At 48.3% G+C, this 22,059-nt stretch overlaps 1 protein-coding gene and 1 long non-coding RNA gene across 2 annotated transcripts in view; both read left to right on the top strand.

Annotated features, from left to right (window-relative positions):
* Nucleotides 1-4,014: 4,014 nt before the first annotated feature.
* BEST2 (bestrophin 2) lies at nt 4,015-11,249 on the top strand. The gene is made up of 10 exons (XM_040415048.1): nt 4,015-4,103; nt 6,746-6,920; nt 7,013-7,107; nt 7,263-7,496; nt 7,769-7,923; nt 8,611-8,688; nt 9,045-9,197; nt 9,300-9,380; nt 9,693-9,847; nt 10,774-11,249. The coding sequence occupies exons 2-10, from the start codon at nt 6,769-6,771 to the stop codon at nt 11,192-11,194; spliced, it is 1,524 nt and encodes a 507-aa protein (XP_040270982.1). The 5' UTR covers nt 4,015-4,103; nt 6,746-6,768; the 3' UTR covers nt 11,195-11,249.
* Nucleotides 5,955-22,059, top strand: part of LOC120986457 — a 26,051-nt gene continuing 9,946 nt past the window's right edge. Inside the window, exons 1-2 of the long non-coding RNA XR_005775687.1 lie at nt 5,955-5,965; nt 13,250-13,252. This is a non-coding gene — a long non-coding RNA (uncharacterized LOC120986457). The remainder of the gene's footprint in view (nt 5,966-13,249; nt 13,253-22,059) is intronic.

Below are 22,059 nucleotides of genomic sequence, written 5' to 3'. Positions count from 1 at the left end.
GAGGCACTTGAAACTGGCACATATGGGGGAAGGGGGGGGAGGCACCTTATACTGGCACATATTTGGGGGGGGGGGGGTGGAGAAAAGAGGCACTTGAAATTGGCACATATAGGGGAAGGGGTGGAAAGAGGCACCTTATACTGGCACATATTGGGGGGGAAGAGGCACCTTATACTGGCACATATTGGGGGGGGGGGAAGAGGCACCTTATACTGGCACATATTGGGGGGGGGAATGAGGCACTTGAAACTGCCACATATGGGGGAAGGGGAGGAAAGAGGCACCTTATACGGGCACATATTGGGGGGGGAGAATGAGGCACTTGAAACTGCCACATATGGGGGGGAAGGGGGGAAAGAGGCACCTTATACTGGCACATATTGGGGGGGGGGGAGAATGAGGCACTTGAAACTGCCACATATGGGGGAAGGGGAGGAAAGAGGCACCTTATACTGGCACATATTGGGGGGGAAGAGGCACCTTATACTGCCACATATTGGGGGGGGGGGATGAGGCACTTGAAACTGCCACATATGGGGGAAGGGGAGGAAAGAGGCACCTTATACTGGCACATATTGGGGGGGGGGGGGAGAATGAGGCACTTGAAACTGCCACATATGGGGGGTAGGGGGGAAAGAGGCACCTTATACTGGCACATATTGGGGGGGGGGGAGGGAGAATGAGGCACATGAAACTGCCACATATGGGGGAAGGGGGGGAAAAAGGCACCTTATACTGGCACATATTGGGGGGGGGGGGGAGAATGAGGCACTTGAAACTGCCACATATGGGGGGGAAGGGGGGGAAGAGGCCCCTTATACTGGCACATATTGGGGGGGGGGGGAGAATGAGGCACTTGATACTGGCACATATAAGGGAAGGGGGGAAAGAGGCACCTTATACTGGCACATATTGGGGCGGAGAAAAGAGGCACTTCTTACTGACACATGTGGGGGCATCTATGGGGGGCACTTCTTACTGGCACATTATTTGGGGGCTTCTACTGAGGCCACAAAGAAGGGGTATTTTATATGGGGGGCTCTGTGTGGTACTAGTGTTATCAGGGGGTTTATCTGTTTCTGCAGTATAGTATTGGGGAGCACAGCGGCACAGTATTGGGGGTAGTAGGATGATTTGTCCAGAAGATGGGAGGATGATGGAAAAGCAGTAAACTAAGATTTTTTTGTTGTTGTTGTCAAACTGCAGAGATGAAAAATGGCGACAAAATGGTAGTCTGGTCTGAAGGTCTGAAAGGAGAAGATGAGGACAGAGAACATCTACATCAAAGGAGACGTCACTGGATGTAAGAGGTATGGGGCGCTGTATTTCTGTAGTGAAGGGATCAGGGGCGTAACGATCGTGGTGCGACAGCGACCAGGGGTGGAGGCGGGACATTGGCGTGGCTGGACATGGGTGGGGCCTGGAAGGGGGCCCTCCCTCCCTCCTGTTCGGGTTTGGCTTGAAGAAAAGGTGGCAACCCTAGTAGTGTGCCGTTTCAATTTTTGCCTCAGGCAGCAGAAACGCTATGTTGGCCACAAAGCACTGAGGGAAAGGGGGGCCCAAGCTTTTGGACTCTTGCATCGGGGCCCATGAGCCTTTAGCTACGCCCCTGACAATGGCGCTCAGTCTGAAATAGGTGCCAGGCTTTGTTACTGTCCCTCTTGGCACACCTCCAGTCAGGCCAGTAGTGGGCTAACACTTATCAAACGCCCCAAACCGATATAGAGTTTTAGGGTTCATACGGCTATCTTGTTGGGATACCTGGTGACCTTTATCCAGGATATACAAATAGCGGATGACACCGATATTACTAGTGGTACTCACCTTTGGACAAATACTAAGGTCCAGTGAGTTTACAAATTACCACTAGTTTTCTTTTGGGAAGTGGTTCAGGGTAGAGATACAGTAGCACCGTATTGTAACCATCTATCAGCATACCTACTGCTAGTGGGACTGTGGGGATCACCTCACACAGCTCCAATTTGGCGCGTTTCCTTTTCGGCCTAGTCCTGGTAAGGGCACATGAGCCTAGTGATTTTAATTCATTCTCTCATAAAGTTTTCCTTTTAACCCTACAGATACGTTTTGAATTTAGTACGGTCTCGTGACCAAATATTTTTCAGTGAACCCGGAGTTACAGTATTACATGACAGACTTAGATGCACCAGACACTTGTATAAAAATCCAGTAAAACCAGTCCTCCTGGGTTATGACCCCGGTCAGACGTTTTCTGCTCCAGTCCAGTTTAGCTCTGATCTCCATCTTCTTACTTCCAGGCAGTTTTATACCATATGCGGGTAATGGATCCCTGGGCTAGGCGTACATTAGGGGGGCCCAAACACACCTCTGCCATATAAGAAACCAGTATGGCAAGTGGTAAGGGGGGCCCTAAAACAGATTTCGCTCAGGGCCCAGGAGATTTCTGCTGGTAGCAGTGGTTCCATTACCTCGTCACTGACAGGACCTCACAGATCTTCAGAGGCTTGTGGAGTCCATGTCTCGACGGGTCGGAGATGTTTGGTGACTCGAGAGGGATCTATACAACATTTCTGACCATAATGGAATCATTGTGGGTTTCAGGGGCCTGGGAAAGCTGGGTGCACTCATTTTTGTTTTTTTTATATTGCGCAGGTGGAGTAGACCTTTTTTGGGAGCAGGAGGTTCAGGTTGGGAGCAGAAGATCTATGGGATCTCAGGCAATCTTTTTCCTCAGTCCTGTGTGAATATTGGGAGTTCACGCTTCGTTTGGTGGTAAAAGGTGAATTGTGTTATGGATTCCGTTACCACGGACCATAACGTAATTCTATGACGGAATGACTTTAGAGGCATTCCGTTATTCATTCCGTCATAATAGAAGTCTATGGACTGCAAAATGGATCCGTCCGGCTTACGTTATGCTAGAGTCCTCTCCTGATCCAGAGTCCTCTCCTGCATAACGGAAACGGGACGGATCCGTTTTGCAGCCTATAGAGTTCTATTTTGACGGAATGAATAACGGAACGGAATGCCTCTAAACGTCATAGAATTGCGTTACGGTCGGTGGTAACGGAATCCATAACGCAATTCACCTTTTACCACCAAACGAAGCTTGAACGAATTTCATAAGCGGAAATTCCCTCATCTCTAATTGGGAGTTATAGTTTTACCGGAACCTGACCGTGTGAACAGGACTGGAGGATGGATCCAGATGGTCACGGGGGCAGCAGAGGACCTGTACTACTACAGTAAAAAGTCCAGCGGTGGGGGTCCCATTGTAGCCCACAAGGCATGCCCCCTCCCCCAACACCTGGACAATTACATGCTGGGGTGAGTGGGAGGAGAGCAGAGGTGTCTGGGTGGGGAGGGTGAGCTTTATGGGGCAGGCTGGGTTAGTTAGGAGAACATTTTCCTTCTGTGCACTGAGAGGGGAAGGCGGTGGTCACCTGCACTGGTGAGTGTTATATTATACCATTATTACACTGGGAAGGGGGGGAATCATGTGACAGGTGGTGTGAATGGGGCTCTGTTTGTGTCCAGATATAGCAGAGCTGATTTTTATACGTGTGATCTTACACAGGGCTGCAGGTAGACTTATGACAAATTCAGCTCTGCTACATCTGGGTTGACGCTCTTGGTTTCTCTGATGCAGAGTTTTGCCATCCAATAGTTAATATTCCACCATATGCAGTGACTTTCTTGGGATCAGCAGTTCAGTCCCCACACATCCTGGGTGTAGTAGGGTTGTCCTTTGTCTCTTCTAGGACTGGGCTTAGGGGTATGTGACCTCTGTGGTCACCAAGGAAGGACGCATTAGCTGCCCCTGCTAACGAGGCACCAGAGATGAGCACTATATGGCATTATTTGGTCAGTGTGGTGGTATTTGAGAACTGTATTATTATTATTATTATTATTATTGGAGCGCCGCACTGCGGTTTTAGTGGAGCACTGTGTAGTTGAGCGCTGTGCGGCTGTTGTAGTTGAGCGCTGTGCGGCTGTTGTAGTTGAGCGCTGTGCGGCTGTTGTAGTTGAGCGCTGTGCGGCTGTTGTAGTTGAGCTCTGTGCGGCTGTTGTAGTTGAGCGCTGTATGACGCCGTGATTCGAGCGCTGTGCGGCTCTGCCTACAGGTCTGTACTGTTCTGAAGCCCCAGCATGTGTGTCGGTTGTAGATCTACAGTGCTTTACGGTACGTTCACACAAGGTAGATTTTCTGCAGTGAAATTTCCAACAAAATCCGTGTCGGATTTGTCGTAGATTATTATTTTTTTTTTACTCGCCACATTCCAAACTAAAAAGAATCCACTGAACAGATTGACCTGCTGAGGGTTTAAAACCCGCCATGTAGTAAACCTACCGCAGAGAGTGGATGAGGTTTCGCCCCTGGTTCTGTACATTGCGGGGGGTTTTCTGCCTATAGGTCCAGGTGTCTTATCAGCAGTGAGGACAAAACCCCCGACCCATCTGCTCGCAGCCCTAACGACCCCCTCCTGATGGATGCTATCTGTGAATATTCTCGCCATATATCTAGATATGTTGTGTGCTGCTAGACCCCTCCGACAGCGGCTTCTCCTGCCCCAGGGAGCAAAGAATCGGGCATGTTGGAAGCCATCATGCCCAAGCCGTCTTTTTGCCATCAGGGGGAGGGTCGGAGGACCCCCTTACACATTAGATAACCATGCGGTTTATAGGAAGTGCCGCTGTTTTCCCGCCACTCTGGCACCTTACTCGTGTTGTCTTTAAAAGCTGAAAGTCAATAGGATTTCGTCTCCTCCATTGTTCTCAGGAATGTCTCCAAACATAAGAAATCTAAGGTGGGGGTCCGGCCGCTTACACACAATTAATACAGGAAGTTATCAATTAACCAGAAGTCGTCACCTGTATGTGTGCAATGAGATTAGGATAACGCGGCTGCTTCCTTCCAGAAACAGCGCCACCCTTGACGACAGGTTGTGTCTGGTAGTGCAGCTCAGCCCCATTCTAGTAAATGCCTGACCTGTTATCAGCACTGTGGCTGCCATCCGGATACAACATGTAATGTCTGAGGGGGTGGAGGCCGCCATAAACAGTATCTGTATCCTGACTGCCATGTAGCCCTTCTGTTACCACATATATCAGGCTTAAAGGGGTTGTCTCATCATGGACAATGGGGGCATATCGCTAGGATATGCCCCCATTGTCTTATAGGCGCGGGTCCCACCACTGGGACCCACACCTAAATCGAGAAGGGCGCCCCACAAGTGAAGGAGGGCGCACTGCGCATGCACAGCCGCCCTCCATTCATTTTCTATGTGGGGCGGCGAAAATAGCCGAGCTCAGCGTTTTCTGTCTGCCCCATAGAAATGAATGGGAGCGGGGGCCACGCATGCGCGGTACGCTCCCATTCACTTCTATGGGGAGCCGCGAGGTGTTGGCTGGAGAACTCCGGTCCGGCTACCACCTTGCGGGGCTCCGTTCTCTATATAGGTGCGGGTGTCTATGATGAGACAACCCCTTTAAGGCAGTATTACACAGCCCAATGTGGCAGACGATTGTCGTGAGGGAAGCGTTCTCTCCTGCTAATCGCATGCTCGTAGCGGAGGAGACTGCGGCTATTACATGCAGCGATCTCCTCCGCAGTATAGAAACCACAATCTGGCGCCTGCAAACGATAATTTTTTTTAACATATCAAGATTAGGGGTTTCCCGTTCAGCGGGTAATCGGCGGCAGTATTACACCGCCAGATGATCGCTAACGAGCGTTACTACGAACACTCGTTAGAGATCATCAGGTGTAATACAGGATTTAGATACACGGCTCGGCAGATAAAATGAGCCATAATAGGATTAGATACCTGGTTCAGCAGACTGTATCACATGTCATAAGCTTAGATACACCAGGCTCTGCAGACAGTAGCACACATAATGGACTTTGATACCTGGCTCAGAAGGCAGTACCACAAATGGCGGGCTTAGATACATCAGGCTCTGCAGACAGTATCGCATGTCATAGGTTTAGATACACCAAGCTCTGCAGACTGTATCGCACAGGATAGGTTTAAATATACCAGGCTTTGCACACAGTATCACACATGGTAGGTTTAGATACACCAGGCTTTGCACACAGTATCACACATGGTAGGTTTAGATACACCAGGCTTTGCACACAGTATCACACCTAATGGACTTGGATACCTGGCTCAGCAGACAGTACCACACATGGTGGGCTTGGATACACCAGGCTCAGCAGACAGTATCACATGTCATAGGTTTAGATACAGAAAGCTCTGGAGACTGTATCACATAGGATAGGTTTAAATATACCAGGTTCAGCGGACAGTATCACGTTAGGCTTAGATACACCAGGCTCTGCAGTCCGTATCGCACATAATGGACTTAGATACCTAGCTCAGCAACAGTACCACACATGGCGGTCTTAGATACACCGGGCTCAGGAGACAGTATCACGTTAGGCTTACATACACCAGGCTCTGCAGACAGTATCACACGTGGTAGGTTTAGATACACCAGGCTCTGCAGACAGTATCACACGTGGTAGGTTTAGATACACCAGGCTCTGCAGACAGTACCACACGTGGTAGGTTTAGATACACCAGGCTCTGCAGGCAGTATTACATATTAGGCTTAGATACACCAGGCTCTGCAGACAGTATCACACATGGTAGGCTTAGATACACCAGGCTCTGCAGACAGTACCACACATGGTAGGTTTAGATACACCAGGCTCTGCAGACAGTATCACACATGATAGCCCATGCTTGGTATTTTGCAGGTCCCCGTGCTGCGCTGGGCGCCATGACGGTGACGTACACGGCTCGTGTGGCTAACGCCCGCTTTGGTGGCTTCTATAAGCTCCTGCTGCTGTGGCGGGGCAGTATATACAAGCTGTTATACAAGGAGTTCCTGGCCTTTTTCGTCATGTACTCGGGCCTCAGTATAACGTACAGGTAAGATGGCTGCCATGGGGGTCATTCGCTGACTGGGGGCGTGATCTTGTGGTTCAGATTTTTAATATTTTTTATTTTTTCTGTTTTCTCAGGTTCTGCCTCGATGAGGATCAGAGACGCTGTTTTGAGAAAGTCTCGCTTTACTGCAATAACTACGCCAATCTCATCCCCGTGTCCTTCGTTCTAGGTGAGAGAACCCGCCGCCATCATCCAGTTTGTGATCAGTACACGTGTATATTTCGCCATATAGTGCCTCCAATCTCTGAAGTTGACAGCATTTTGTGAAAAAACATGCCTAGGGGGCGCTCTTATGTGTGAAATATTTCCTATGTGGTCCCTCAGGTTTCTATGTCACGCTGGTAGTGAACCGCTGGTGGAGTCAGTACCTCTCCATGCCGTTCCCGGACAGGGTCATGTGCGCCATCACCGCCACAGTGCACGGATCAGACGAGAGAGGGAGAATGTACCGCAGGACTCTGATGCGCTACTGCAGCATGTCCGGTCTTCTCATCCTGCGCTCTGTCAGCACGGCCGCCTTCAAGAGGTTCCCAACTATAGACCACGTGGTGGAAGCAGGTGAGGGTTGTCTTCGTCTTTCATTTGCCGCTAGGTGGCACTGTGATGTAGACTGAACACTGTGAGAAGCATTAGGTCAGGATAGAAAAATGTTCCCTTTCACTGATGGCAAGCAGGGTTCTTGAAACCTATGCAAAACATTTAATCCCACAATAATTGAGCTTCATTGCATAAGACTAGATATGCCCTTTAAGTAGAGGGCGGGGCCTATACGATATAAGGGGAGGGGCCTGGTTGTGGGCGCCTGGTAATAACTAATTTCCCCCCCGCAGGATTTATGACGCGTCATGAGAGGAAGAGGTATGAGAATCTGCGCTCCCCCTATAATAAGTACTGGGTCCCGTGCGTCTGGTTCTGCAGTCTGGCAGCGCAGGCGCGGAGTGAGGGCAGAATCCGAGATGACCACGCCTACAAAATGCTCATAGAGGTGAGTTAGGCGTCCGCCATTATGGGGTGATGCTCTGCGGGAGCTTGTTGGGGGGGGTCTGTTACTGTAATGTCTTGTGCCATGACAATATTCCCGAATTTTATCCTGGTGAGTATTGTTCATTGTGGGAAATCCCTTTAAAAAGCCTTTCCTAGGCCACTAGGGGGCGCTCACTGCATATGGTTTTAATATAGAGTTCAATGGAAGCTGAATATCTTTCCCTAGTTTTGGATGCAGGCACACACAAGGATAGCTCGGTGGCGCTGTTGCCCTGCGCACTGCGCTAGGTGGCGCTGTTGCCCTGCGCACTGCGCTAGGTGGCGCTGTTGCCCTGCGCTAGGTGGCGCTGTTGCCCTGCGCTAGGTGGCGCTGTTGCCCTGCGCACTGCGCTAGGTGGCGCCGGTCTTTTGGAATTCCTTGCAATTTCTCTTTCATTGTCTATCTCCCTTGGAATGGAACAGAACCCTGCTAGCCCAGAGTGTAACTCGGAGGAGAAAAAGACTCAGACAGAACTGAAGATTATAAGCTACTGGAGTGTTCAGCTCCAGTCTCCTGGTGGCATTAGGGTGACCCCTTGTGGCTGATAGGAGTATAGCACATCTTGGAATGAAATCTGTGTATGCTATAAACTGGGCCACTTCTGTACCTCACAGGATTAGGACATTATTGTATCTTCTGTACTTGCAGGAGTTAAACGCTTTCCGTGGGCAATGCAGCATGCTCTTTCACTACGACTGGATCAGTGTGCCACTCGTGTACACTCAGGTAAGCTCTTTATGCTTCCAAGCATGGACACTGGCCCTTTAAATCTATTAAATGAACCTGAGGATATAATATATCTCTATAATAGACAGTGATGTTTAAAAAATAAATAAAGAAATAAAAAAGTAATTGGTTTCTATGGTGTAATTTTATTTTTATTTTTTCTCCCCACAAACGCCCCCCTGTGGATGTATGTGGCATTGCAGCTAATTCCAATTTAAGTGAATTGAGCTGAGCTGCAGTACCAGACACTGCCCACATACAGGTGTGGCACTGTTTCTGATAAAAGCAGGCCTTTTTTCTAATCCTGGACATTTTTTTTTTTTTTTTTTTTTTTAAATCTCTGTTCTTGGTGTTAGGTGGTGACCATCGCGGTGTACAGCTACTTTCTGACATGTCTGATTGGACGGCAGTTCCTAGACCCCTCCCAGGGTTACGGCGGCCATGACCTCGATCTCTATGTCCCAGTCTTCACCCTCCTGCAGTTCTTCTTTTATGCCGGCTGGCTTAAGGTATATTTTCTATTATAATGTGTATTTTGTCTTTAGTTCTGTGGGGAAGGTCAGTGATATGTTATTGCATATGTTTACGCACCCCTCCCCCATACTTCTTAGGTGGCAGAGCAGCTCATCAATCCTTTCGGGGAGGACGATGATGACTTTGATACCAACTTCTTGATCGATAGGAACTTCCAGGTAATGAAGGTTACCGACAGCACATCCGCAGGTTCACGTTAGTCCATTTACAATGGCGTTGGATTGGGGGGGGGTGGGGGGTGACTAATGCAATTAGTGATTTAATCCATATTCCCAATACAGGGGGAAAATAATTTTTAAAAGAGGATTTTACTATATATCTATATTATTGCATTTTTGCTGCCACTAGGGGGAGCTCACCACATAGGGATTTATACAACTCCCATCGATACTAAATCCATCTGTGGTGAGCTCCCTCTAGTGGTGTAAGAAAAACCTAGGCCATAACTCTTCCCTCTGCCCATGTGCTAGGTGTCTATGCTGGGTGTAGATGAGATGTACGGGGATGTTCCCCTCCTGGTGAAGGATCGTTACTGGAATGACTCAGATCCGCGACCTCCATACACTGCAGCTACTTTATTCCAGAAGCTCCAGCCTTCCTTCCAAGGATCTACCTTTGACATGGCGTAAGTATCAAGTGCATTATAGTTTCTTCACCAGATGAGATATATGGAGCTGTTTGTCGCAGTCTTCCCAATATGCAGCAGCTTTAACTCTGTAACATAGTGATTTTAATAAAATGGCGCAACTGCGGCATTAGTTCATTCTTTGGGGGGAGGGGGGGTCAGCTACTGGAACCCCCACCCTTCCCCGCATCGGGGGTCGAGCAAGCCCAGCTATCTGTCAGTGTGCATGCTCCCCCCCCCCCCCCCCAATTCTTGTGAGTGGTGGTGGTCCCAGTGGTTGGGTCCTCACTGATCAGATTCTTATTTACAGGAATGAGGACTTTAAAGGTATTTTCCAAGAGTAACAGAGACCTCCCAGAGTGGCCTACCAACGATGAAGATCCTACTTACAGTACCTGGTCCTGGTGTCTAACGTTCCTGGGCCAGCTCTTCCTCTCCCTGCCGTGCTGGGGGGGAGGGATACGGGGCCACTGCAGCCAATCGCAGGCCTCAACAGTGACCTGCTCCTCCATTGTCATGGGTCTATGCTGTGGCCTGTGCTTGGTTGCAGTGGTCACATGTCCCCACCGTTGACGGATGTTGATCTTGGCGCGGTAGGGGGAAGAAGAGCTGGCCCAGGAGCGTTAGACACCGGGACCAGGTAAGTATGATCTCCACCAAAGGGCGGTCACTCTAGGAGGTCTGTGTTACTCTTTGATAACCCCTTTAAACCTTGGGACAACCCTTGTAAAGGGATCCAAAAATATTCACCCTTGACTGCTGTGCTCCTTATATGTCAGAGACAACTAAAGCTTCTCTGCAGTATGAGGACCCTATCAAACAGCTCCTCATATCCCAGCATCCTGTACCCCTGTGGGTGTGATAGGGGGTACCAATGGTAATTTTGAGATTTTTAATTAATATTTAACTATTTGTTTTCTTCTCAGTATTGCTAAGGAGGACATGCAGTTCCATCCCCTCTCTGACATTGAGGAGATGAATGAAGAGACCTATACCCGTCCGTTCCCTCTGCTCAGCCGCCTTCTCCCTGGTGTGGGGCCCTCTCCGCTCTCCTCTTCTGCCGCCCTCACTGCTCCATCTATGGCCCCTGAGAGCCGGATGACTCTGCTGAGACGATCGACCAGCTCGGCCTCCAGGAGCTCTGACAGCCTGTATGAGGAGAACCCAGAAGATGCTGAGACGCTCCCTCATCCTGAGACACGACCCCCTGACCTCCCACTACAGACCCTGTTCCGTATTGAAACTCAACAGTCTTTCATCCCTGTCGGTGAGCAGGCCGCCCACATAGCAGATGCCACTGCTGATGCCCAAAAGGTGGAGGACAGCGCCCTGCCCGAGGCCTCGTGAATGTATCATGAGCTAGAACGGTTAGGTAAATGGACAATGTGAAGTTGGACGTGCTTCACCGCTGCAGACCATTTATCTCGTGTGCCAAATACGTTGTATGTACGAAATACCGCTGCTGCCAGAAACTAGATCAGTGTTTTTAGAAGAGATGGGAATTCATGCATTTCATTTTATAGTTATCAGTATTATCTGCTGCGTTTTATACTATTTAATAAAATAAATGTTTGTTACAGATGTTTTCTGATGTCCCTGAACTTTCATAGTAGTGGCCACAACACAACACACATGGCGGCCACACTGTGCCCCCACAGTAATAACACCCACAACAGTGCCAACTGCATCATGGTGATCATAATAGTGCTGTATTCTTGTACATAGGAGGCAGTATTATAGTAGTTATATTCCTGTACATAGGAGGCAGTATTATAGTAGTTATATTCTTTTACATAGGAGGCAGTATTATAGTAGTTATATTCTAGTACATAGGAGCAGTATTATAGTAGTTATATTCTTGTACATAGGAGGTAGTAATTATATTCTTGTACATAGGAGGCAGTATTATAGTAGTTATATTCTTGTACATAGGAGGCAGTATTATAGTAGTTATATTCTTGTACATAGGAGGCAGTATTATAGTAGTTATATTCTTGTACATAGGAGGCAGTATTATAGTAGTTATATTCTTGTACATAGGAGGCAGTATTATAGTAGTTATATTCTTGTACATAGGAGCAGTATTATAGTAGTTATATTCTTGTACATAGGAGCAGTATTATAGTAGTTATATTCTTGTACATAGGAGCAGTATTATAGTAGTTATATTCTTGTACATAGGAGGCAGTATTATAGTAGTTATATTCTTGTACATAGGAGGCAGTATTATAGTAGTTATATTCTTGTACATAGGAGGCAGTATTATAGTAGTTATATTCTTGTACATAGGAGCAGTATTATAGTAGTTATATTCTTGTACATAGGAGGCAGTATTATAGTAGTTATATTCTTGTACATAGGAGCAGTATTATAGTAGTTATATTCTTGTACATAGGAGGCAGTATTATAGTAGTTATATTCTTGTACATAGGAGCAGTATTATAGTAGTTATATTCTTGTACATAGGAGCAGTATTATAGTAGTTATATTCTTGTAAATAGGAGGCAGTATTATAGTAGTTATATTCTTGTACATAGGAGGCAGTATTATAGTAGTTATATTCTTGTACATAGGGGCAGTATTATAGCAGTTATATTCTTGTACATAGGAGGCAGTATTATAGTAGTTATATTCTTGTACATAGGAGCAGTATTATAGTAGTTATATTCTTGTACATAGGAGGCAGTATTATAGTAGTTATATTCTTGTACATAGGGGCAGTATTATAGCAGTTATATTCTTGTACATAGGAGGCAGTATTATAGTAGTTATATTCTTGTACATAGGAGGCAGTATTATAGTAGTTATATTCTTGTACATAGGAGGCAGTATTATAGTAGTTATATTCTTGTACATAGGAGGCAGTATTATAGTAGTTATATTCTTGTACATAGGAGCAGTATTATAGTAGTTATATTCTTGTACATAGGAGCAGTATTATAGTAGTTATATTCTTGTACATAGGAGCAGTATTTTAGTAATTATATTCTTGTACATATGAGCAGTATTATAGTAGTTATATTCTTGTACATAGGAGGCAGTATTATAGTAGTTATATTCTTGTACATAGGAGCAGTATTATAGTAGTTATATTCTTGTACATAGGAGGCAGTATTATAGTAGTTATATTATTGTACATAGGAGCAGTATTATAGTAGTTATATTCTTGTACATAGGAGGCAGTATTATAGTAGATATATTCTTGTACATAGGAGCAGTATTATAGTAGTTATATTCTTGTACATAGGAGGCAGTATTATAGTAGTTATATTCTTAACCAAATCTCTTTTTATTGAGAGTGCAGATGGTCAAATAAAGGCAGATATCATCAAATAGCCATGTGCAAATGGTACTGAATAAACAGGTACAAATAATCTTGCAGACCTTATCAAAATAGCTGAGGTCGTGAATATAAACATATTTAGACAGTAAACGATGAAAGAAAAGGACATACGTGGGTGGGAAAGGGTAGGGAGGAGGGGGGGGGGGGGGGGAGTTCCTTCTACATCACTTAAGAGACATAGGCCGAATGCACACGGCCATGTTCCCATGGCCGAGAGCGGTCCGTGGTATGCCGGGCTGGATTCCTGTTCAGAGCAGGAGCGCACGGCGTCATTGGTTGCTATGACGCCGTGCGCTTCATGCTGCAGCTGCACTACAGTAATACACTCGTATTGACCAGCTATATATGTGCATTCGGCCTTACGATACTTTTCCCAAGGGCGCCACAATTTGAGGTATTTGGAGCGTGTGTGGGTTTCCCAGTGGGCCAATTCCTCAAATCTGAACAATTGGTCTGTTTTCTCGGTCCACATCAACATTGAAGGTGGGGAGTCATTCTTCCAAAGAAGGGGAATCAACAATCGGGCAGCGGTGAGAAGCATGGTCGGGAGATTAGTCTTGGACGGAGTAAGGGAGTCATTGGGACACCAAAGGAGAACCAATTTTGCATCTAGACGGACGCTAGAGGAGCATATCTGATTAATTGTGGTCTCTATTTGGGTCCAGAAGGGGTGGATTTTGCTACAAAACCGCCAGAGATGCGACAAGGAGCCAACCTCTGTTCCACACCTCCAGCACTGCTCTGGGAAATCAGGGTTGAGTCTGTGCAGGAATTCTGGTGTTTTGTACCAGCGCGTAAGCAGTTTATACGAATTCTCTTGAATTTTGATGCATCGGTTGAAGCCATGAGAGTGAGATAAAATAGAGGCTTCCCTTACGTCCTACCAGCAGCACAGATGGGGTTAACTGCCCCTGTGGACTGGTAGGACCGGCGGAATTTTTAATGAGCCCAAGAACCAATAAACGATCTTCAGCTCCCTGAAAGGGAGGAGATCACCCCCCAGCCCACCGTGTTTTTTTCTGTCCTTTGGACAGGTGGACTGGCGTATCGCTCCCCTTCAGGGAGCTGAAGAGTGCTTAAGGGGCTCTTTTTTTCCATCTAGGAAATTGCCCCTTTGTTGCCTTTATTTTAGGTGTTATCGCGGATACAGAGTACCGTCGGGGGAGGGGTGGTTCCCCCCCTCTCTTCTTCCGCCTTGATTTCGGCATCTCTGCGGTGTCCCGTCCCTCTCCTGCCGCAGCGTGGGCGCCGCCATCTTCCGGAAGTGACGCGCACCAGGTGCGCTACGTCACTTCCGGTTTTTTCGTCCGATGCGGTGGGGTTTAGTATAAATCTCACGCTCGTTTTTGCTCTCCTTATAAACATCCTGAATGTTCAGGATAGCCTGGGGAGACACATAGGGTCACCTGAGCCTGGTATAGGCTCTATTACTTCTCTGGGCTGGTTCCGATTGAGGCCCCTGGGCTGGTTCCGATTGAGTAATATATTGCTTGGCTTGGTTTTTTTTCTTCAAGCTCTATTTTACTTCAGTGCTGGTGGGCGCCCATATGGTCTCGTTTTCACCTCCACTTGGTGTTTGTAGGTGTTATGACCTGTTTGTTCTTTTCTTACAGTTATGGCTTCCCCTAAGGATTCTGATCAGCGGAAGTCCGGGGCCAAAAGGAAGCATTTGGCCTGTTACGATTGTAACACACCTTTGGGCGACAACTGCCCTTACTCAAGGTGCGAGAGTTGCCGCACACAGGCATCCACGGAACCCACGATGCAAGAGATGTTTCAGTGGACAAAGACCTACGTGGATGATTCCATTAAGGGAGTGGTGCGCCTGCTTAATGAGAGGCTACCAGGATCCTCTCAGACTCCCATGGAAGTGGCTGCACCGGTCGAGAGACCTACTCCCTGTTCGGTGGGGTCTTCTTCTGAGGAAGTTGCTGAAGTCCATCAGGTCGGGGGACCAAGATGTTTACATGGGGGAGTCCTCGATCCCGCCGGACGGAACACAGCGTGTCTTTAGAGCGGATGAGGACCCTCCTCTCTGTGATGCGTACAGAGTGGAGAAAGCCTGAGAAAGGCCCCCAGTCCTTACCAGGAAGTTTAAGCTCATGTATCCGATGGCTAAACCCCTTGGTGGAATCGTGGGGTTCCGTTCCCAAGGTGGACATGGCAATAGCCAAGTTGTCCAGGCGCACTCTGGTCCCTGCAGATGATGGGTCTAGTCTGCAGGACCCTCTAGACCGGAGGGCAGTGTGCACCCTTAGAAGGGGTTACGCGGCAGCTGCTGCCTCCGCATCAACATCAATTGCGGCCACTGAAGTAGCCTCCTTTCTGCGCTCCAAACTCAACCAGATCCAGACGGACGTGGACCAGAGCGTTTCCAGAGACGACATCTTGGCAGCTTTTAAATCAGCCAATCTGGCTATGGATTTCTTGGTCGATTCCACCAGATGCAGCTGAACTGGCCGCCAAAACAATGGCTCTAGTTTCAGCTGCCCGCAGACCACTTTGGCTGAAGCCATGGATCGCGGACAACGAGTCCAAATTCAATCTTTTGTTCTGTCAGTTCGGGTCCCGAATTGGACAGAATCATGGAGGGACTCTCCGACAAGAAAGGGAAGAGTCTCCCTCAGCAGCCCTTTCGGGGTCGCCCCAGGCAGGATAAAAAAGACGGAGGCCGTTCAAGGCAGCAGGCTAGGCACAGAGATTGGGGGGGGGGGGCGTCTCGTAGATTCTCGAGACGCCCCCGCAAACCCACCAGGGAGGCAAAACCCTCCTGACTATAGGCCTCCCCGAGGCTCTTGGATAAGCCCTGCTGCCCCTGCAGTATCTCCTCTAGATTTTCCCGTACCCCTCCCCAAATTCCCGTGGGGGGCCGTCTCTCCCACTTCAAAGACTTTTGGGCCCAGCAGATTGCAGATCCCAGGGTTCAGGATATAATTTCTGCCGGTTACCAGGTAGATCTCATCTCCCCCCCTCCGGAGAGATTCATCGCCACGCGAAACTTCGGGCCTGCAAAACAAAAGATCCTAGAATCTTATATTCAGGACTATATCTCCAAGGGAGCCCTGGAGGAGGTGCCGGCAGGGGAGAGAGGCCTAGGGATTTATTCTCCAGTGTTCCTGGTTCCCAAGAAGACGGGAGATCTCCGGATGATCATCGACTTGAGATTCCTCAATCGATTTATAAGGAAAACCAGGTTTCGGATGGAAACCATAAGGTCAGTCAGCCATATCCTCAACAATGGAGACGTCATGGCTACTCTGGACCTCAAGGATGCGTACCTTCACATCCCGATCCATTCCGCTTCCCAGAAGTTCCTCAGGATCGCGGTCCAGATTTTAGGGGTTCGCAGGCACTTTCAGTTCGCCGCGCTTCCCTTCGGAATCTCTTCTGCCCCCCTTATCTTCACCAAGGTGGTGGTGTCGGTGGTGGCAGCTTTGAGACTTCAAGGACTGACTATTATTCCTTATCTGGACGATTGGCTTTTCATAGCCTCTTCAGTTCCGATCCTTACCCACCATCTTCAGATCGCAATCTCCTTTCTCTTCCGCTTGGGCTGGATTATCAACTGGCAGAAGTCGAATGTGAGCCCATCGACTTCAGTCCATTATTTAGGATTCGTGGTCAACTCTGTGGAGATGTCCCTCCGGTTGACTCTAGAAAGGAGAGCGCGGATTCAGGACCTTGCAAGAGTCCTTTTTGTCCCTCGTCGAGTCTCTATCCGGACTCTCATGAAGATGCTGGGGCTCATGTCAGCGGCTGCGGACGCAGTCCCTTGGGCGTTATGGCACCTCCGTCCTCTTCAGTCGGAGGTCTTACACTTATGGAACGGCAGCCCTGCGGGGCTAGATCCCTGTGCTCCCTGTCCGGTCAAACCCGGAATTCCCTCAGATGGTGGTTTCAGCTACCAGCAGGAAGTCTATGACCCAACAGCTTGGGTCATATTGACTACTGACGCGTCCCTTGTAGGCTGGGGCGCTCACCTGGACGGATCCCCAGTACAGGGATCTTGGTCTCCTCTGGAGCGGCGTCTCTCTTCCAATCTTCGCGAGATGCGAGCTATCCGGCTAGCCCTCCTTCACTTCGCCCATCTCACCCGGGGCAGAGCAGTGAAAGTCCAGTCAGACAATATTACTGCGGTTCTCTATATAAACAAGCAGGGCGGCACAAGATCATTGCCCCTTCTGTCAGAGATCGGGGGTAATTCTTCGGTGGGCAGAGACTAACCTTTCCCATCTATCTGCCACTTATATTCGAGGCTCCCTCAATATGATAGCGGACCGCTTAAGTCGAGGATTACCGACCATGGAGTGGTCTCTGCATCCGGAGATCTTCAGGCAGTTAGTTCACAGATGGGGCATGCCAGAGGTGGATCTCATGGCAACCAGTTCAACGCCAAGGTGCTGAGGTTCTGTTCCCTGTACAGGAAGACAACCCCCTGGCGATAGATGCTCTGTCGATACCGTGGAGGTTCAGGCTGGCTTACATCTTCCCGCCGTTTTTCCCTTGATACCGGGGGTATTGATGAAATCCGTCAGGATCAGGCCTCGGTAATAGCATCATACCGTTCTGGCCAGGAGATCCTGGTTTACCCAACTCATTCAGATGAGTCGGGGACAATACTGGAGACTTCCCCCCGGAGCAGACCCTGGTGTCGTGGGACACTCACCTCTGCCCAGATCTGCACAGGTTCAACCTGACAGCCTGGAGGTTGATCAGTCCCTTCCCAATATAGAAGGGCTTTCCGAGTCGGGTACTGAGAACTTTTTCGCATTCCAGAGCAGAGTCTACAAAGAAGGCCTACTCCAGGATCATGAGAAATCTTCATGTCATGGTGTGATTCCAAACAGGTGGCGTCTGCAGATCCGCCCCTTCCTGCGATACTACAATTCCTCAAGATGGATTAGATAGAGGCCTTTCTCCAGCTACCTTGAAGGTACAGATTTGTGCCATCTCGGCCTGTCTCAACAGGCCACATTCTCGGGACCCACTCATCAAACGCTTCCTGAAGGGAGCTGAAAGACTAAAGCCTACTATACTGAAACCTATTCCCCAGTGGGATCTTTCAGTTGTGCTCAGGGGGCTAGCATCTCTCCCCTTCGAGCCATTGGAGGAGGTGGAATTCAGATTTTTAACTTTAAAGATGGTTTTTCTTTTGGCTGTAGCTTCAGCCAAAAGGATCTCTGAATTGCAGGCTTTCTCTGACAATTCACCCTTATATTATCTTCCTACAGGACAGAGTACTCCTGAAGTTTTTACCCTACTTCAGGCCTAAGGTGCCTACCTTCCAAATATCAACCAGGTAATCTCTTTACCAGTTTTGTTTTCAGCCTCCTCCTCTGATACTCCCAGCAAGAGACCCGCTGGATATTTCAAGGTGCCTCCTGGTCTATGTGGATAGAGCCAGAGAATTCAGGATAGATGAAAATCTCCCTTATCCTGTTTTGCCTGTAAGTCTAAAGGCCGTTAAAGCGTCCTAAAGCTACCATTAGTCGCTGGTTCAAGGAGGCCATTAGGGAGGCTTTCGTCTCCCAATCCCTAGATCCTCGGAGTTTGTGTGAGACCATTCTACTAGGGCTGTCTACACCTCTGTTGCGGAGAATGACTTCTTCCCTGAGAATTGATCTGTAAGGCGGCCTCCTGGAGCTCTGAGTCACCTTATCTCCCATTATAGGATAGATGCTAGGATGCAGAGTTTTCGGCTTTTGGGCAGACAGTTCTTAGTCTCTGCCAGGCATGAGGACCCTCCTAGGGGATTCTTCTTGCTATCTCCCCATCTGTGCTGCTGGTAGGACGTAAGGGAATCGTTTAATTTCTAACAATAATTGTTTTCCCTTAGTCCTAACAGCAGCACACAAATATCCCACCCTAAATACATTATGCTTGTTAAAAACACGGTGGGCTGGGGGGTGACCTCCTCCCTTTCAGGGAGCTGAAGATCGTTTATTGGTTCTTGGGCTCATTAAAAATTCTGCCGGTCCTACCAGTCCACAGGGGCAGTTAACCCCATCTGTGCTGCTGTTAGGACTAAGGGAAAACAAATTATCGTTAGAAATTAACGATTTCTCTGGCTCGGATAAAATGGATTGAGAGCTCCTTTTCCCAGGCAGACATAAAGTGCAGTGCTGGAGGGGCAGAAGGAAAGCAACTCTCTGTAAAGCGTCGAGAGTTTTTTCCCCCGGTATCTCGGGGGGGGGGGGGGGGGGGGGCAGTTTAAGAGCGTTAATATCTCGCCCAGGTAGAAAGGAAGGAGAGGGCTTTGATTCTAGGTAGAGTGTGGATCTTGTAGGAGGACCTTAGTACAGTTTAGCATTTCTAGACTGGAATAGTAAATTCCAGTTTAGCTCCCCCTCCTCATGGGGAGGAAAGGAAGTTACAGTGAGTGTGCCAGCCACCCCGGCTCGGGGAAGGCTGTGCTGGTAGGAGCTCCAGAAATAGGGATCCCAACCAGGATTCGTCTCGGTTGAGACCAAAGATCACCCTTCCCAGTCTGAGCCCTTCAGCCTCAATTGGTGACCAGCAAGCAGCATCTCCAGGAAGAGCCATTCCCTGCGAGCAGAACTGGGAGTAACATCCAGAGACCAGGAGAAGCCAAATTCCTCCTCAGCTAGTCAGCTCCCACACTACAGCAGATGTAGAAAGAGCAGAAGACAGATTCCTGCCATATTCTCCAGGCATTTAGTATAGGAGCAGAAGAGATATTGATCCCATGCCATACATTGCCCAATACTGCTGGGACCTAATATGACTATTGCTGTATCTCATATGGATTACTGCTGCAACCAGTAAAGACAAGTTGGATTATATTACAAGTCTGGATCTCATTTACTACTACTAAAATCCTCCATTACTCCGACTAGCAACACTCATTTATTGCAAGTGAGCCAGGATCCAGGAGTCCAGCCGTACCAAGGTAGGAGACACCGTTGACACTATACCTACTGCTACACAGAGACATTACCCCACTCTGGCATTCCTCACCTGGTACGTGAGTTGCAACACCTTAAAGGGCCCTGAGACTGTACCCTGCGCACGCTGCAATTGGCATCACGAACAAAACTCTTAACCATCATTTACACCTGACCCAGTCAGTGGATATTGTTGCGCAATGTGCATTAGTCCAATCTGGCTTACTGCATAAGAATGTCAGGATGAATGTAATTCTGTAGTAGATGTAGGGGGGGGGGGGGGGTGAGGGCTCGGGATTTATATAGTTTGGCCCATTCTACTAACATGCCTTTCCAAATGGGGGAAGCATATGAGTTATTAGGGGAACATGTGCGGATTCCCCCACAGGATAAGTCGTCCTTTATAGGTGAGTATAGCACGTTCTAATTGTACGCATAGATTCAGGGGTTGACCGAGAGTGGAGAGAGAAGCATCTACTTACGAGCGAAGCTGTGTAGTAAGTGTGAACATCGGGGCAGACCAAAGCCCCCAAATCTTTTTTTCTCTTGTCAATGTGGAGTAAACTATCCCTAGGGATTTACCCACCCACAGGAACAAGGAGAAACTACGGCGTATCTCTACGAAATAAGAACGGGGTAAGACCAGATCGGTATGTTTGCAATAAAAACAGGAGTTTGGGTACTATAAAGGGTTTGAGGTAGTTCTTCCTGCCTATCACAAGATAACAGGGAGTTTAAGGGACTGAGGTGTGTTCTAATATATTTGAGTAGGGGGGGCATAGTTGAGACCGAATAAGTCGTCGTGGTCGGCTGAGATACGGATCCCCCAAAACGTTATATGTGGGGGCCCAAGTCAAAGGAGGTTCTTGACTACATAGGGTTTGCAGAATACGTTCAGAGCTAATGACTTACTCTAATTGATCTTAAAGTTAAAGACCACATCCAAACCTCCTCAAATAGCAAATGAAGTCGTGGGAATGAAATCATGGGGTTAGTGGTCATAATGATCAGATCATCTGCAAATGCCGTGGTAAGATGGGTATAAGAAGCCATCTTGATGCCTTTCCAATATCTGGGTTTTGTCTGATCTCTGCACTAATAGGGTCTCCATGGACAAAGAGGGATGGGGAGAGTGGGCAACCTTGCCTCGTGCCAGTTAGATATGTCAAAGGCGGGTGAAGGGTGCATTGACCTTGACCCCCCTGGCAGAGGCGGACGAGTACAAGGAGAAATAGCTGATATAAACTGGTAGGGAAGCCAAATTTCAACAGGGCGCAGACATATAATGCCAGCTGACCCCGTCGAAGGCCCTTCTCCCCGCATCCAGTGCTGAGCAAAGCTAGTGGAGTAGAGGTGCTCCGTGTCCCCAATTCATAAGATGAAGAAGGCGGACGGTATTCTCGTTCCCCTGTCTGCCAGAGACAAGCCCAACCTGCTCCTTATGAATGATGTCAGGGAGAATCGAATGGATCCGCTAAGCTAGTATCTTGGCCAACCATTTAACATCCGTATTCATTAAGGAAATTGGGCGGTAGCTGCCACAATTTAGGGGGTCTTTGTTCTCTTTATGAATAATAGTAATATGGGCTGAGAGCGATTGGGGAGGGAGTTGGCCTCCGCTAAGAAGGTGGTTACACAGGGAGCGGAAATGTGGGACTAGAATGTTTTGAAAAGTTTTATAGTAGGTGATGGAGAAGCCGTCGGGTCCAGGGCTCTTCCCCGAGGGGATAGAGACAAGGACCTTCAGAGTCCATGATTGGGGCTACCAGATGAGCAGCTTGAGCCAGGGTGACATTCGGGAGTTGTAGGGAGGAGAGAAATTTTTCCGTGGGCTCCGGGAGGTTGCTAGCTGATTGACCTGAGGAGGGAGGTTACAAAGCTCAGTATAGAAGGAGCTAAAAGCCTTTGCAATGTCGGGGGTAGACTTGTGGTGGTTACCTTTTGCATCCTTAATAGCAGGGATA

This window comes from Bufo bufo, chromosome 1 (assembly GCF_905171765.1).
Source record: "Bufo bufo chromosome 1, aBufBuf1.1, whole genome shotgun sequence".
Taxonomy (NCBI): Eukaryota; Metazoa; Chordata; class Amphibia; order Anura; family Bufonidae; genus Bufo; species Bufo bufo.
The sequence above is the reverse complement of the archived record's forward strand: the minus strand, read 5'-3'. Positions and strand labels throughout refer to the sequence as shown.

Coding starts and splice junctions, on each gene's coding strand:
- BEST2 (XM_040415048.1), top strand. CDS start 6,769: ATGACGGTGACGTACACGGCTCGTGTGGCTAACGCCCGCTTTGGTGGC. Junction 7,497..7,768: donor AGACCACGTGGTGGAAGCAG/GTGAGGGTTGTC, acceptor TCCCCCCCGCAG/GATTTATGACGCGTCATGAG. Junction 7,924..8,610: donor CCTACAAAATGCTCATAGAG/GTGAGTTAGGCG, acceptor CTGTACTTGCAG/GAGTTAAACGCTTTCCGTGG.